Source organism: Xyrauchen texanus, chromosome 37, assembly GCF_025860055.1.
Source record: "Xyrauchen texanus isolate HMW12.3.18 chromosome 37, RBS_HiC_50CHRs, whole genome shotgun sequence".
NCBI classification, from domain to species: Eukaryota; Metazoa; Chordata; class Actinopteri; order Cypriniformes; family Catostomidae; genus Xyrauchen; species Xyrauchen texanus.
Genome location: NC_068312.1, coordinates 37,520,201 through 37,538,509, shown reverse-complemented (window position 1 = coordinate 37,538,509; position 18,309 = coordinate 37,520,201). Strand labels below are relative to the sequence as shown.

Below are 18,309 nucleotides of genomic sequence, written 5' to 3'. Positions count from 1 at the left end.
ACAGATTTAATTTATATTTCACATCAGGAGAGATTCAGTGAATGTTCTCGTGATGATATGCAAATGTATTAGGCATAATCAGCAGTCTGCAGTTACAGCTGTGCATTCTTTTGTTTAACACACTGCACTATGGATTTATTTCTTATCCATAATTACACGTTTGTGCCTGTGAGCCAATGTTCCTGTATAGTGCAAATTTAGTCCCTCCATTTACATTGGTGTCTTTGGAGCTTTTTGAAAATTTAACTTAATGTCTTTGCAATTAAGCCCAATAAATGGATTCATTAACAGGCCTATCTACTCAATTGATTTGTTTAGTTACAGCAAGTCATTATAACGCAACACATTTGAGCTTATAAAACATTTATGCAATGGTTGTTAATGGTACATGTCACTTTATTGTGCTTCATTTCATACACACCAAGTTTTCCCTTGGCACACCTAGAGACTTGTTTCTGACTATGCCACTGTTATAGTACCTAATGGCTACATGCTATGACAGTAAGTCTTCACTTTCTTTGAGACACCATTTATGCTTGCTAAATAAAAATGTTATGTGAATGCACATTCATAAAAAAACTATTTAATTACCGTTCTGCATGGATAATAACAGCATTTAACAGTCTGGTGTGTTCTTTAAATGGCGTTTCCACGGGCGTGGACTATGATAATTGTGAATGAATGTGCAGACGCCCCTGTGTACGAATATTTGGAATTCACAACCATTAACACGTTTTACTAACAAATCTGGTGAGTACAAAGCGTTTGCTAATCCAGCGGAAAGTTTTCGGGAAGGTCCAAGTTTCGGAATGAGGCCCAAAGTGTAAATTTCCCTACGCATTATCATGTGAATATCTAGCCAGTAATTACTCTGATTTAAGGCTCACATGTTGGACATGGCGAAATGAATGACTTGCAGCTCAGGACGTTTTTTCATCCACTAAAATGAACCGGCTGATACAGTAGGAGTCATTTGTTGGGAACTGTGCAGCTACCACACCTGGAGTCGCAAGTTCGAATCCAGGGCGTGCTGAGTGACTCATGTAAGGCTTTCTGAGCAATCAATTGGCCCAGTTGCTAGCGAGGGTAGAGTCACATGGGGTAACCTCTTCGTGGTCGCTATAGTGTGATTCTCACTCTCGGTGGGGCGTGTGGTGAGTTGTGCGTGGATGCTGCGGAGAATAGTGTGAAGCCTCCACACACGCTAGGTCTCCGCGGTAACACACTCAACAAGCCATGTGATAAGATGCATGGATTGAAGGTCTCAGAAACGGAGGCAACTGAGGTTCGTCCTCCGCCACCTGGATTGAGGCGAATCACTACACCACCATGAGGATTAATAGCGCACTGGGAATTGGACATGCCAAATTGAGGAGAAAAGGGGAGAAACCCAGAAAAAAAAATTAAGAAAAATATTGTCACTTGTATATGAAGCAGCGTTGTATTTTTGCAACTTTTGTACAATCTTTGTAGATTCAAAAGTACCGGCTCATTAGCGTAATTTGTTCAGGAATCGAGCCCCAGTCACACTAGGCTCATTCGAGAATCGTTAACAAAAGTCATGAAAATCATTTGATTCTGGCATTTAAAAAGCCCTACTCACCACATGTTTTTTCCCAGATGTGAAATGGATATAGATGAGTGTGAGTCAAACCCCTGCCTTAATGGTGGCACATGCCTGAACAGACAGAACTTATACCTATGTAAATGTGTGCTCAACTTCACTGGAGATAACTGTGAGAATAACGTGAGTCGAAATATCCTTTATTCTTTCTTTAATCAATCTTTACAGTTACCTGTTTGTGTGGCCCATACATTACCATCTCTTGTTCTCCTCCTACAGAAGCTGCCGCAGAGGGAAAGTGTGCCATGGCTGGTGGTGGTCATTCCTTTGGTGTGTCTTGGTGCTCTGTTGGCAGTGGTGGTGCTGGTTTGCATGTTTCTCACCGCCAGAAAGAAACGACAGTCAGAGGGTATGTACAGCCCAAGTCAACAGGAAGTGGCTGGAGCCAGACTAGAGATGGGCAGCTTGCTCAAAGTGCCTCCAGAAGAGAGATTGATCTGACAAGCCAGCTCCAACAAATAGCTAAACTGGTTGTGCTTATGGTTTCAGCCAGTCTTACTAGAAACAAGGTCACTTTAAGTGACATTACAAAGTGACAAAGCCAGTGTGTGTTGCTTGTATGTGTCAAGGCACGTTAGGCAAAGACACGGGTGCCTTCTGGGAGACAAACTATGGTTACTTTACCAACTACGAGTAGGAAATTAGTGGGCTACTTCAGTTTTGTTGTTTTGTTTTGTACAACTGTGACGATAATACCAATGAAAGGAAAGGGTAAGTTTATGGAGCGTCAGACACTATGATGACGATTCTTCACTTCAAGATGCTATTTTGCCCTACAAAGGCAAAACACAGTACCTACCAACAATGAAACTAAGAAAAATGGCTTCAAAGTACTGCTGTTTGCTTTGGTTTTAGTGTGTGTTTTGTAGTTACTGCAGTTTTTTTTGTTCATCTGAACATAGTTGAGCCAAAATCATCTATCACAGGACATATAATAATTTAAGAGCTGACTTGATTTCGGTCATAACTTCTGACAATGTGTAATGGCTGCATTTTGCGTTTGCATGGATGTATGATGAAGGTTACTGATTCTCAAAGAATAGGATAAAAAACATGTTCTGTTTGTGATATGAATAGGCATTTTCATGTGAGATTTTCTTTGTTCTGTTTAAATGAGAACGATGGTTTGAGAACAATCCATGTTCCCTTACGATTTCAGTTCACTCGACATTGCGTTAATACGACACATATGGAAAATTCCTTTTCCGATGACCTTGCTGAAACCCTTCTACAGTAACGGCAAGTCTAAGATTGACCATGGTGTTTAAGCGCTACATCATGGATCAGCAGCATTCATAGGCCAAAACGAGCAGTACTTCATCCCAATGGACTCATTCTCGGCTAAAAACCCCACAACCTGCTGACTCAGTGAGCCAAAAGTCGCCGCCAAGCAGCCGGTAAAGCCACTCAAGTGTAGCCCAAATGTAGGAAGCCGCCTCAATGCGAGTCCCGTGCCGATGGGAAACCAAATCGTGCTCTGTCCCATTACACGGACACGTGACAAGCTCTTATGGGCATTTCTGACTGGGTGCTAAAAACAATCAAACGTGGTTACACGATCCAATTTGCATGGCCCGTTTCAACTGTGTTCTGTCTTCCATGGTTCCATCTGAAGTTGCGCTGGTGTTTCGAGCCGAAATACACAATCTTCTCGCAAAGAATGCGATAGAAGTGGTTCCTTATTGTCTTATTGTAGCGGTTTTACAGCCGCTATTTTCTTGTCCCAAAGAAAGACGACAGGCTAAAATAGGCTTCAGCCGATTTTAGATCAGAGACATTTGAAAAATGTTTAACTCAAAAACGGATCTTATCACACATCCGCCCACACGATTGGTTTGCATCGATAGATCTGAAAGACGTGTACTTTCATGTACAAATTGTACCACATCACAGGATGTTTTTGAGATTCGCGCTCAAGGGAACAGCATATCAATTCAAAGTCCAGCCCTTCGGATTGTCCCTGGTGCATTGATGCGGTACTCACCCCTCTGAAACTGAGCAGCGTGCGCATTTTGAACTACCTCGACGATTGGCTATTACTGGCTCAATCAGAGGCTGTGTTATGCCAGCACAGGGACTTATTGCTCCAACAGCCTTGGGCTCAATGTCAACTGGGCGAAGAGCATGCTCTTTCCAAGCCAACAAATCTCCTTTTTGGGAGTCCGTCTCGACTTCAGCGAAATCGATTTCAACAACTTTAGTTCAATTAATTGGCAATCTGCCTTTTCCACCACCTTAGTTAGCGGTATCTGCAAAATTCAATATTGGTCGACTACTATTACATACATTGATGAACACTTTTATCATTTGACAGCAAGGGCATAGATTCCAGGGGGGTGCCCGGGGGTGCCCCCCCATAATCAAAACAAGCAAGTACAACCCTTCATTTTTCTAATACTCCAATACCATCACCACCAATGTTCAAGCCAAATCTATGCCCTTATTTTACAGTTTTCCTAGTACAGTCTACCTTGACTAATCAAAAGTTTCTGTATACATCTTAATATGTATGAGAGTACGAATAATTTCATAACAAATCAGCACATGTAATGTTAAAGCCAAATCAAATGAATGTAAAGCAAAATGCAACCTGGTCCCATAGAATTACGTTATACCTTTTTGCAAAATTATTTTTACTTTGCTCGTGAAATTAACAATGGAATCACTTTCACACAAATCACAAGTAAAATGGCAAATTGTCAGTTCATTAACACTTAATTTCTGACACTATTGGTTAGGTTTAGGTTCAATGTTTAGGGTATGGAGACAGTGCATTCATCTGAAATAATTTAATCTGTTTTTGAAAACATTTAACTTGCTTATAGCGCCACACAGTGGACATTTCACCTCAGAGCTGACGTGATATTTGTAATGAACCACATAATATCATTTGGCAAAAATGGCACCACAAGTCACGTGATTTTATTAGATCAGGCTCACAAAATAAGCTATTTCTTAAAAAAAAAAAAAAAAAGAACTCCCATCCATGGTACTTGTAAATGTCAAGAAAACATCGTCAATACAGGCATGTTTTGAATGTATTTTTAAGGATCTAAAAATGGTTGAATTGAATTGAATTGTGCCTTGCTTATATGTCCAAAAAGATTTCCAGAATCCAATAGCTTTGATTTTTGTCTTTCCTTTAGCAAGGTTTTCATAAAGTGTGTTCTAACAGTTTTGATACACTGTAATATTTTTTTGTTGCATACACTGGATTGCTTTTACAGAAAAGACTAAAAATAAACAGATGTTTTATGAAAGTCACTGAAGCACAGCTCAAGCGCTAAACAATTTTTAGAAATGTGTGTTATTTTTTTGTTGCATAGACTCTGTATCAGTATTTAATTAGTCCAGTTTAAAAACACTGTACTCTTGTTAAAAACTCACTGTAACTTCCACAGAATTTACTGTGTATTTCTATGCTGTTTTATTTGACTGTGAGATGTGATGACTTTTATTTGTATATTTTTATATTGTGATTTGTAGTGTGTATACTGCTTCTTTCTACCTGATGTATGTTGTGAAATATTATGACAGGATAAACCATAGTCTTTTTTATATTGCTGTACCTGACATTTACCAAATGTGGTGTGTGAAATTATTGAAGTTATGTCCTCAGTATGGTTCCTATGAATCCCATTCAAGTTGTCAAAAGCAAAAATGCTTCACATTTTAATTAAATTAACTCTGCAAATAGATTACTGTGGGAGTCAGACTACTTAAATACAAAACGCTCCAAAACTAAAGAGTCCTCTTTATCAATAATGTCTTGCAAAAGAAATATACAAGCTAATTCAAGTTACCAAGTAAATTTGGAAACTTTAAAAAGACATCACTTTTATATGTGTGTGTGTGTGTGTGTGTGTGTGTGTGTGTGTTCTATATGCTTTGCAAAACCATTTCCATGATCTCCATACATCTCAGTTCACTGACAAAGAAGGGAGTATCTCAAAGAACCTTCCAGAGTTCAGGGAGAACCTCCTACAACATGCAAAGACAACACGGAGAGTTATTAGGTACACAGACTGAAACCTACACTCACCTAAAGGATTATTAGGAACACCTGTTCAATTTCTCATTAATGCAATTATCTAATCAACCAATCACATGGCAGATGCTTCAATGCATTTAGGGGTGTGGTCCTGGTCAAGACAATCTCCTGAACTCCAAACTGAATGTCAGAATGGGAAAGAAAGGTGATTTAAGCAATTTTGAGCGTGGCATGGTTGTTGGTGCCAGACGGGCCGGTCTGAGTATTTCACAATCTGCTCAGTTACTGGGATTTTCACACGCAACCATTTCTAGGGTTTACAAAGAATGGTGTGAAAAGGGAAAAACATCCAGTATGCGGCAGTCCTGTGGGCTGAAAATGCCTTGTTGATGCTAGAGGTCAGAGGAGAATGGGCCGACTGATTCAAGCTGATAGAAGAGCAACTTTGACTGAAATAACCACTCGTTACAACCGAGGTATGCAGCAAAGCATTTGTGAAGCCACAACACGCACAACCTTGAGGCGGATGGGCTACAACAGCAGAAGACCCCACCGGTACCCATCCTCTGATGGCTACTTCCAGCAGGATAATGCACCATGTCACAAAGCTCGAATCATTTCAAATTGGTTTCTTGAACATGACAATGAGTTCACTGTACTAAAATGGCCCCCACAGTCACCAGATCTCAACCTAATAGAGCATCTTTGGGATGTGGTGGAACGGGAGCTTCGTGCCCTGGATGTGCATCCCACAAATCTCCATCAACTGCAAGATGCTATCCTATCAATATGGGCCAACATTTCTAAAGAATGCTTTCAGCACCTTGTTGAATCAATGCCACGTAGAATTAAGGCAGTTCTGAAAGCGAAAGGGGGTCAAACACAGTATTGGTATGGTGTTCCTAATAATCCTTTAGGTGAGTGTATATGTTCTTTCTCTTCTCCAACTAATTTGACAACATGTCATTAAATTAGATAGATGTCGTCAGGAAAGAATTACATACCAAACTCGAAATGACAATAAACCTGGTTTTGATGTTACATATGTAATTAAAAAAATTATGCCATATTAATGGAACAGTGACGATAGGCTCTAAGTGCATAACACACCAAGTATTTCCCATTTATCATAAACTCAGAAAAAAAGAAATGTCCCTTTTTCAGGACACTGGCAAATCTGGCGCAGTCCATGAGGAGGAGATGCACTGCAGTACTGCACTGGTCACACCAGATACTGACTGTTACTTTTTATTTTTATTTTTTCACCTTTAGCTTTGCATCTGGATTTTGGAACAGCCAACAAGTCACTACAAGAAGATCTAAGAGTTCCAACTGTTTCATAAGATATTAAAAGTTCTGCTTAATATAATCAACTGGTAACCAAATGCAAAGAAGCTAAAACTGGAGCAATATTATTAGACTTGGTTGTATTGCACTGACTGTAGCCGTGCTAAAGTGCGTTGATTTAAAGTTGTAAACGGCATTTCAGTAATCTAGGCAAGACAAAATAAAAGCATGAATAAGCTTCTCTTTGTCCCTAAAACTCAAGACATGATCAGATCATTGTGATTCAACAATAAATACAGTGACTGATCGTCTGCATAGCAATGAAAATTAATGTTGTATTTTCTAACCACACAACCAAGTGGTAACATATATAGTGAAAACAATGATGGCCCTAAAAGGGATCCTTGCAGAACACCACAATTAATTGTTGAAGATGAGGACATCTCATCTCCAAAAGACACTACAAAATTCCTAATTGTCAAGTTCCAACCAAACCAATCTACAGGCATTCCAGATATTCCCACCCATCTCTTCAATTTATCAATTAAAACTGAATGATCAACTGTATCAAACGCTGCAGTTAAATCAAGCAACACTAAAATGGAGCACTCCCCAGCATCCTCCGCCATCAATAAGTCATTTGAGAATAAAAAGAATAGGCCTACAAATTTGGATTTATATATTAAAATGAATTCAAATGAATAGTTTTGTTGCAACACAGAATTTTGTTATGTATCATAGACGATACAATGATTCATTGCAATACAGCAATTCATATTTTTGGGGAAAACATGCTTAATTGTCATGAAAATATCACAAAATCATTATGCTCCTAAAAGGCTTTATTGCCATTACACAACTCAAGTTTGTTCTAAAGAAACATGGCCCAAATTTGATCTTGACAGGTTTCATGAGATTCACCCATATGAGATATATGCACCAAATTTTTCAGTCCATCCAAGTGAACGGGTGCCTCTGTAAAATGAGTTTTCTCTCTTTGTGGATTCCTTGGCACCTTTGCTTTCCCAGAGAGAGAGAGAGAGAGAGAGAGACAGACAGAAAGAGGAGGCAAGGATGTGACATGGTAGACAGGTTCATAGATTTGGGCCTGTGATGGCTCTCAGTCTGTATCTAATGAGGGAGATCACCGTATCCCACTTCGTGTCAGTAAAGCACTGACAAATCAGCCACGCGTCAGGCTGGGCCCGGAGATGACATGTTGACAAATGCAGATAGTTCACTCTTTTAATTGACACTAAGAGAGGGAAACGGGAGACAAGCGTGCAAAACAATTCTAAGGAGCTAAAAGGAGGGATCTAGGGGGAAAGAGAGGAAGAGCGAAGTGTCGGATGTGCATTGTTGGAACAGGTTGTCATTCTCAGAGCGTTTGCTTTCAGACACCCTGCCATGATTAGAGGTGTGTTTCTCTGGGACTGTCAGCTCTGACAGGTGCAGTAAAACAGAACTGCAGTGATACTGAGGCAAATATGAGGATGACTGAGTGATTTTATAAACATATAGGCATTGCCCATTCATTTGGAAACGTGTTTGAGGTAAACTGAGGTATGTCACTGCAATGACAGACACGGCAGGTAAGAAAAATACCACTGGGAGCTTGGAATCCCCCCAGAAGTACGGTGTATATTTTAAGACAGAGAGGCCAGCGTAATGGATGTGGAGGGCAAAAGCTTTCCCATAGCTACCCTATAGATCTGTTTATTTATTTTATTACTTGCAGTACTATGCGGGCAGCCCAATAAAAACTGCATAATATATATGATAAACAATGTCTGTTTCTCCAGCAGAGGGCAGAGTAAACACATCTGTCTCAATGTGCTCTGTCCTGTACAGTATGTCTAATGCTTAAAAGTTTCACCAATGGAAAGAAAGCTTTAAAGTTTTATTTTATAGATCTATTAAGTTATTCAAAAATAAATTAAAATGCAATTCACACACAAAAATTACCCGAATACACCTCAACTATTATTGAACAATTTACAATTATTGAGTTCAAAGTAATTTTGATTATATATATATATATATATATATATACACACACACAATTAATAGTAATTAAAAAAAACTGTAAGTCCCGTTAAAAAATATATATATATATATATATAAAAAAGAAAATGCTAGCATGAGTTGTCCAGAATAATATTTTTTTTTATTTTTTATTATTATTTCTTAATCTCCTCTTATTATTATTATTATATATATATATATATATATATATATATATATATATATATATATATATATATATATATATATATATATATAAAAAATCAGTGAAAATGTATCTTTAAAATATTAATATTTGAACCACTAAATCAGTCAAGTTGTCCAACATGGCCTTATTTCCAAAAAGCATCGTAAGCCTAAGTAGCGTGCATCTATCTTATGATTTATTTTAGTAAGGTTGATGTTTTGTTTTCATGTGAAAAAACAAACAAACAAACAAAAAAAAAAAAAATTGAGAGGAGCCTTTTGGACCCTCAAGAATGCATGATTAATAACAAAATAACAAAATAATTATATTTATATATTTTTTTCAGGTCATGGTTCAAAAAAAAAAAAAAATCACATTTGTTTTATATTGTTTTTCAAAAATGTATGAAAACAATATGGGCACAAAAATGATGCTTAGCACGTGTGTTTTCAAATTAAACTGATATTGAACAGATTTCTTGTTTTTATGACCTTGAACAACCTTATTTGTAAATTACCCAATAACAGTAATAAAAAGGCACCATGATAATACCTTGTTTTTTTTTTTATTATTATTTTTAAATATCATGGTCCATTAGAGTGTTCTGTAAAAATACCGTACATATCGTCAGGGACTTCAATGGAAAATGAATGGAAATATGTAGATGCTTCACACTGATTTTTAAGGTCTTACACAAACACTATATGGAATTAATAGAAATTAGAATAATCAATGACACTTTGTAAACAAATATATATATATATATATATATATATTTTTTTTATTATTTTTTTTTTTTTTTGGTTTAGTGTTTGATCCAAACTTGCAGCTGTTGCGATGAGATTCGTCTTTTAGCCTACTTGAATCGCAAATGAACAACCTAATTTTATATTTTAGCCGGTGATTCTTTCCTTACTTCTTTTTTCTCCTCATTATACTGTGTGACATTAACAGGTAAAAACCAGCTAGCTAGAATGAATCTGAACGCCAAAGTAACGGCTTTACCTCATGACGCGCTAGCCTCTTTCCCGCCTTTCAGCCGCTCACAGGATTGCAGATGCTCTCGCGTCTCATTTCGCCCACATATGGAGATATTGAGCGTGTTATTTGAATACATACATAGGACACAGTTTCAGACTAATGGTTACGGGTCAGTCCAGCATATAATTGTATATCTTATTAGTACTTTATGCTGAATTCCTGGATGCTAAATTGGCTCAGGGGGTGTGAATACGACACCAAGGAAGCAGATTCGCCACAATTTCACTTGATTTAAGCTAACCTTAAACATCTCCTGTCACCGTTGTTGTTTACATTTTTTTTTTAAAGAGTAAAAGTCTACCTTTTTTTTTTTTTTTTTTAAATAACAAAGTCTAAATTTAGTTATTTTTAAATAAACATTGGAGAGGAAATCTTTTTTTGTATTTTTATATTTTCTTTTTAGGTGGTATTAGATTAATTCCTTCAAAGCAATTTTGAATTTATTTCAATTATTCTTATTTTTTTTTAATTCTTATTTTAATCTCTCCTATGTAAAGCACTTTGAATTACCATTGTGTATGTAAAATGTGCATAATAAATGTGCTATATAAATAAACCTTGCCTTGCCTTAAATATATTAGTCAGGGTAGATGCATTTGTGGTATAATGTTAATTACCACAAAAATGAAATTTGTCTCATATCTGCATTTCTTTAAAAACAAAGGAAAAAAGCAGAAATCTGGGTTACAGTGAGGCACTTACAATGGTTGTGAACGGGGCCAATCCGATAAACTTTAAATACTCACTGTTTCAAAAGTATAGCCACAAGATTTAAGCAATGTCTGTTAACATGATTTTAGGGTGATAAAATCGCATTTTAATAAAAAAAATTCTGTGTAAAGTTAAATCCAATTTTACAACTTTGTTGTCATGACGACCCTGCAATCCTGCAAAAAAATTGGTTTTTAAATAACTTTACAGTTCAAATAATGCACTAGTTTTAACAGAAGAATTAGTTAAAGAAGAAGAGTTTTTGTAAAGTTATAAGCTTCATATTTCTGCCAACAAACCCTTCAAAAATTGGCCCCATTCACTTCAAGTGCCTCACTGTTGCCTTGATTTTTAAATAATTGTTTGTATACCACAAATGTTGTCAATAGATCTTACCTTGTGTTGGACCCTAAACAATCCTTTAATGTGACCCTGTTGAATATCCTGTTCTACTCATAAATACATCACATTGTGGAAGCAAAATGGGTTAAATACTCATTAAATACTAAATACCAATAAACTGGAGAGTTTATTGGTCTTAAATAACTTAATCTGCTCCAGTGGTTTCTCTGGCATACACACATCCAATAAAGACATGGCAGCTGTTCTTTTATATGAAGTATCTCTCTAACCTCAGAATAGATACTTCTGAAGGATGATGCTTGCAACTTGACTGTGCAAAGAATTCACAAAGAGATCAATATAGACTATGCATTTTAGTCATGGAGTCATTCTCAGGACTGGTGACAGTTGAGTGCCTCGTCCAGATATGCATTTACTGATTCAGCCCTCTTTGCATTTTCCTCTCAACTTGAAACAGGGAGGAAATCTCAGGGAGGCAAAAGAACAACAGAGCTAATTAGCTGCGTGGAGCTGACAGAGCAAAGCCAAATGGCTGCCAGCCAGCCCAGCAGAGGAAGGAGAGCCAGTGTTCAGCAGGATCGATGGAGGAGACCACTTCATTAAAGACCCCCTGGAACAGTGCGAGCTTGCATGTGAGAGAGAGAGAGAGAGATAGAGAGACTGTTTAATTAAGTCTGTGCTTCAGGGTCTAACAGCAGCCAGCGGTGTCACTGATTTGGCCCTTCTCTAGTGTGGCTCAGTCCTCTACACTAGGGGCCTCTAACGGCTGAACGGTATGACAGTAAATAACATGCAACGGTAGACTTGTCAACAAGTTGAGATTTTGCTATACTATTTAGACCACAGTAGATACAGTATCTTTGCGCATGGAATGGGACTGCTTAATGTTATTTACACATGAGCACTAGACGTCTACACGAGCACCATATCGCTCACTCTCTTTACAATTTTGTGATACAATGACACCATGACGGGGAGGTTTGGCGACCTTGGTGACATTTAGACCACCTCTAAAGAACTAAATTGTACCAAAAAAATTACCAAAGAAATGATGCGAGTGGGCTTCGGTCCATGGTGGCCACGGCCACCACCTAGCTCCACCACTGGAGTCATGTGGGCCAGGAATGGAACCGCCAACCCTGCGATTAGTGTCCATCTCGCGCTACCACCTGAGCCACAGCCGCTTAAAACAAGAAAAACTATATGCCAATGCCGGGCCGGCCCGTGGCATAGGCGACGCAGGTGGTTGCCTAGGGCGCAAAATGACAGAGAGGTGGAAGTGCGCCCTCTCGTGACGAGTGTGCGCCCCCCTACCCATATATTGAGCACTAGCGCTATGCGATTATATTATAATCGGATCCTTATATGTGGACAAAATGAGTGAAAAAAAACCTAATTTATATGGTGCACAAGGCAGGAAGCAGCACAAAGAATAGGTAAGGTAAATTAAAGGTAAGAATCACAAGTTAACAAGTGTTCACGTCAGCCATTGATGTTTCTTTACTACTTTGAAAAAGCTTATTTAGAACCTCTTAACTGGCACGGACACTGTGGGCCATTTTTTTGCTTGTTTAACTTAAAGGTCCTTTTTTGCCAATGTGTGAACGGCTTGTAATGCAACTTAAAAAATTAGCCCTTCCCAGACTTCCTATGTTGCCTATTAAAGCCTGTTGACTGATTTTCATGCGAAGGGAGTGGGTCGGTTTTGCCGGGAAAATCCTAAGGATGTTACGTTTATGCGCGCTCCCGAGAGACTTCTACTGAATCCCATCTGGGAGCCTGGGCCAACAGAGCCTGGGTCGGCCCTGTGCCAGTGGGGTAAAATTGTTTACTTGTTTTCCCTTTGAATGAAGATTTGTTTTCTTACCCCACTAGCAATAAGCATAAACGTTACAAAATATATAGATTTCTCTGAAAACAAGTCAAAATTTGGAACACCAATTATGGCCTTTTACAGGTAAATGAGCCAATCACCTTTTAGATACAGACATCGACTGTCAGGCAACTCGAGATTCAGGCATGCACATTAGCAAATAGCGTTTCTTAGCATGATCTGAGCCAAAAGGGCACAATTTATGATACCATTGTTGTCAGATTTTACTGTTGATTTGAAATATGTTCTCTGCTATTAATCTTGACCAACCATTTCGGAAATGTCTGTCTTTCCCCATTTAAGTAGATATGAGCTGTACTTTCATGCCGCTTGAATCCTTAGAAAATATCTTCCTGGCAGCGTTCCAAAAATGACTGCCGAGTGGACTGACTTGCCTTGAAAGGCACTTTGCCCAACTGTTTGTCGGGTCCCGTCGGCCCCACGTTGTGTAGCACACATTTAATGAGAGCGAAACGGAGCAATGTGATGCTCTGAAGTGCGAATAAAGTCTTTTGTGTTCTCCAGTAATGCGCCACAATGAAACAAGTTTCCAATTGTTTTTTTTTGGTCCACTCTTAAAGTGAAAATGCTGCACAAAGCATCAAAATCACAGCCAAATAGAACATTTGACGTCTAAAATGGGATTTTTGACCAATGAGGTTTCCCGCTGGGCGGAACTGATTCAGGAATTGATAAATCGCTCAACAGTTAATTGCGTCAATCCTGGTTAGTTAATAGTCTTAAAAGGCAATTGAGGCTCAACACTGACTCTACGAAATACAGACTGCGTTTAAGAATAATTTTGGTATAGTTTAAAGCACATATTTATGTGAAACAGGTGTCTGTGCCATTCTCCAAAGTTGTTGAAGGACTCTTTCTGTCCTTAGACTAATTAAAACTTCTTTATGCAGAAAAACTGAACTCAAATATCTGCGACCTGCCCACAGCAGCACAGTTTCATTTCAGGCTTTGTTATGACTCCTTAAACATGTGAGTGCCATGCGTTCAATGTTCCAGCCCATCTACTGACCTCCTTGTGCCACCAACAGTGCCAGACAAAGACAGCGTGCGCGCCGAACATAAAAAGGGGTTCATGCATATTGAAACCACAGCAGGTTTTCTCAGTCAAGAGACCAATAATTAGAAAAAAGGCAACATCTCAAAGCTATTTAAAACACCTAATGTATCAGCACCCCCATCTAATCCATATTTCCCTAAGAGCTTTATGGAACAAATTGCTGCTAGACTTTGCATTTCAATGGAATTCATTAATGCATATTCAGTTTGCTTATGGCAGAGTAGAGAATGCACCCGAAGGGACCCGTCTCTTCTAGCTCTCCGCCAATGAGAACAGCTACATCATGTTTCCATTTTTGTTTAATGCGTGCTAACCCTAATGCGTTTGAACGGCAGGGTTCCTCCTTGCTTTGAATCTTTGCATCGGTGCAATTAGGATTTCTTACTTTTGTCAGTGTGTGATCAAACGTGCTATGACCTGTGGTGGTGCAGAAAGGGTTTCCATGTTTTTCTGACAAGGGCTAAATTCTACACAGCTAATCTTGTCAACTTTAATCACAGACGAATATGTTTGTTGACGAAGCATTTTTTGGTTTGGCAACAATAACAAAGCAGAGACCAAAAAGATGCATCGCATCTAAAGGTTTAAATCAAAACATGCTGTTGACAAAAATAAGACATTTTTTATTTTTTTAAGATAAAACAAAATCTAGAAAGAATTGATTTAGAAAATCCAGTCAAACTATTTTGCGGATCTGAAAGAGCTGAAAATCTAACTAACGTGTTAATTACCTCACACAGACCGATTAATTGAGGTCATTAACTCACTGGAAAGTCAAACACATCATATATATGTGACCTTAATAAACTATATCCACAACATAAATGTCATATTATAACTTACATCTGCACAGACAATGAAGCCAATGAACAGGTGAACTTGAACTAAGTTATGCGAATGCGTAATGTAAATACGCGATACATGTAACGCAATAATCTTAATATGAGGAATTCACAACAGAGTTACTTCAAAAAGGTAGCTTATAAATTCTTTATCATTTGACAAGGTGTCTAAAAAATTCGCCGGTCCTGTGTGAAATGCTTAAAAAAACCACAAGATGTGCCAAAACGTCAAGGACGTCCATCCAACGTGTGTTTACAAAGAAAAATCATTGAAAAACGTGTTCAGTGTGAACAGCCCCTAATTCTGTTTGGACGTGCCATTTGTCATTAATTACAAACCCGAGACGCGTGGTTAAGCTGACCCAAAACAAGAACCGTTCAACCCGTCTTAAGGAGATGGAGCACTTGTAATAAAATGAATGGGAGAAATTGGAGCGGCCAATATGGCGGATGTAGAAACAGTCAGTCAACTCGAAAACGTGCATGCGCATTAGCTGAACCATCCTGAAAAATTGCATTTTTCAGCATGATATGAGCTAAAGAAACACCAATTATGATACCTTTGTTGTCAGATTTGATATATGCTCTCTGATCGTAATCTTGACCGACCGTTTTGGAGATTTTGATTTGGAAACTGTCTAAAAAGTTTATTTCCATAAAGCCCTGTATGTTCTGAATACACCTTGTAGTGATGTCAGAAGTACCAGTGCTCAAGTTGAAACTAAAACATGTTATATTTTAATATATTTTAACAATATATTTGAATATATATAAATGAATGATACCTGTCTTTCCATAGAATCGATAACACCAAATAACACCAAATTAACCTCAATTCAGTCTTAATGGCAGCTGCTTTCCAGCACTCATGCGTACAGTACTGTATGTGGGCGCATGCAAGATGAGCTCTCGCGATACGCATTTGCACCGCTGCGTCTGGTCAACATTCCTGTCTTGGCAAGAAATTGGAATCCGTTTTGAGTTGGTCCATCCCACCAAATGTTGAGATATATAACCCTGAAAACCAAGAGAAATACAGATGTGCTCGTGGAATTTGCAAATTTGCAAAACTCACTTATTTACTGTAGATATGCTGCAATACACTTTGCAAACTTTGGCAAATCTTGCACCTATTTCTTTCCTCTGAATGACCTATTTTAGCCTATTTACAGCATGTTATCATCTAAACAAACATTAAGCACTCAACCAATTAATGATATAATACTGTCAAAGCCAAAACGGACAAGTTTGAGACAAAAGTTTTGCGGGACCGGTGTCAGTAATATTTAAAGATTGAATCTATAAATGACATCCCACAGATGCAACATTGAAACTTGTATTATAAAGTGTATTATATTTTGATATTTCCTCAAAGGATGGCCCCAAACGTATCCACAGAGGTCTGGACAAAGCCAAAATATGACTCCAGAACCGCCTCTGGTTTTTGCCATTTTGCACAATGTCGTCAGCTAAAATGTTATTTTTCTCAGCTAAAATTACATGCCATTTTAGTCAGTAGTAAAACTGCCTAAAATGTATGAATATGACAGGATGCAACATGAACTAAATTTAAAGGACATTTTCGTCAGAAGACAATAATTATGACTGAAGTTAAAAACTGTGTGATAATGAACACTGCTTCTACACTAGACCAATGTGTTGTTTAGTCAAAGGAACAGTTCACACAAAAATGTAAATTATGTCATCACATCATCATTCACCATAAAATCTCATTCATGTTTCTGCATATACAAACTTGGCCTGATATTTTCTGTTATGAGAAACACAAGTGTTAAAAAATATGAACGCAACTAATCATGTTCCCGGACTGTCAAAAGGAATATTCATCGGAGCAATTCACGCTTGAAGTACCTTCTGTTTTCTGCAGGGGGCAGTAAGCGAAACTCCAGCTGTATTGGCAATGCCACACCAACATATTACTGACAGCAGACAGCACAAGATGAGAACACGTTCTTGCGTTCAAACACAGCTTGATGGAGAGCAAATCCGAATGCAGCGATCTCAAGACTTGTTTTTCACACTTTCGCTCGATAAAAACACTGTGTTTATAACGCGAGACAACCAAAGCGAAGACATTTATATTTATGCATTTGGCAGACGCTTTTATCCAAAGCGACTTACAGTGCATTTATTACAGGGACAATCCCCCCGGAGCAACCTGGAGTTAAGTGCCTTGCTCAAGGACACAATGGTGGTGGCTGTGGGGCTTGAACCAGCATCCTTCTGATTACCAGTTATATGCTTAGACCACTACACCACCACTCCACGAAGAGTCAGTGTAACACAAATGTGCATTGATGCGCCCTTAGAAAAGCCCTTTGTGGCAGGGCGGAGGGCGGGGCCGGGTCGTGATTATACACACCCGGTCCCTTATCAGGCTAATCAAGCCACCGAGAGGGATAAAGGCCGACTGTGGAGGCTCGATTAGCCTGATAAGGGACCGAGTGTGTAGAATCACGACCCGGCCCCGCCCTCCGCCCTGCCGCACCCTTATGATAAATTTTGGTCTGATTAACAAAATGGATTGCTGTGAACTTGCTGTGAAAAGACACTTGAGCCTTGCTCAAAACATAAGGAAAGTCATATGGGTTTGGATCAAAAAGTAAATGATGAGAGATTTCTCATTTCGGATGAAGTGTTCCTTTACTTAAAGTCACCTAATGCTGCATTTATGTTGAGTAGAAAGCTTCAAATTGAAAAAGAATTCAAAAAGTTAATTGTGAAACTTGTTGAAAGCTTTCTGACTATGTTCACCGACATAGCCGACATGGCTGAGCCCAGGTGTGTACAGGTGAGGGAACGAAGCCTGCTGTAAAAATGAAACCAGGAAATGTTAACATACTATACAGGTGATGAACAGCACATACAAGAGTCTCAATGCCACTCTCAAAGACTTCAGTTCATCCTGCAGTTTGCTGAGGGAAAGAGAAGAGAGGAATCTCAAAGCACCGATTCCCCTTTCTCACCATGTCCCCTGGTGTTGCGGCAGTCACTGTTAGGAGACGAGCGTTTTGTCATTCACTGAGATGGAGAGCTGATTAACAGAAGAGTTCTTTTCTGCCCCCTCCATCCACACAAAAAACCACAACACACTCACCATGCAAATGTGTATGTCACTTTGACAGTATGTCTCAATTAAGGCAGACGGCGAGGAATCTCCGCACCAGGGACTCCTGCCTACTGCACTGCATGCCTGACTGACACACACACACACACACACACACACACACACACACACACACTAGAAGTTCGTCCTTCGTTTTCAT

The 18,309-nt window shown here is 38.7% G+C and overlaps 1 protein-coding gene across 1 annotated transcript in view; it reads left to right on the top strand.

Annotated features, from left to right (window-relative positions):
- Window positions 1-5,397, top strand: part of LOC127630491 (protein crumbs homolog 1-like) — a 33,538-nt gene extending 28,141 nt beyond the window's left edge. Inside the window, exons 12-13 of the mRNA XM_052108057.1 lie at window positions 1,621-1,747; window positions 1,844-5,397. Of these exons, the coding sequence (XP_051964017.1) occupies window positions 1,621-1,747; window positions 1,844-2,065 (349 nt within the window). The 3' untranslated portion in view covers window positions 2,066-5,397. The remainder of the gene's footprint in view (window positions 1-1,620; window positions 1,748-1,843) is intronic.
- The last annotated feature ends 12,912 nt before the right edge of the window (window positions 5,398-18,309 follow it).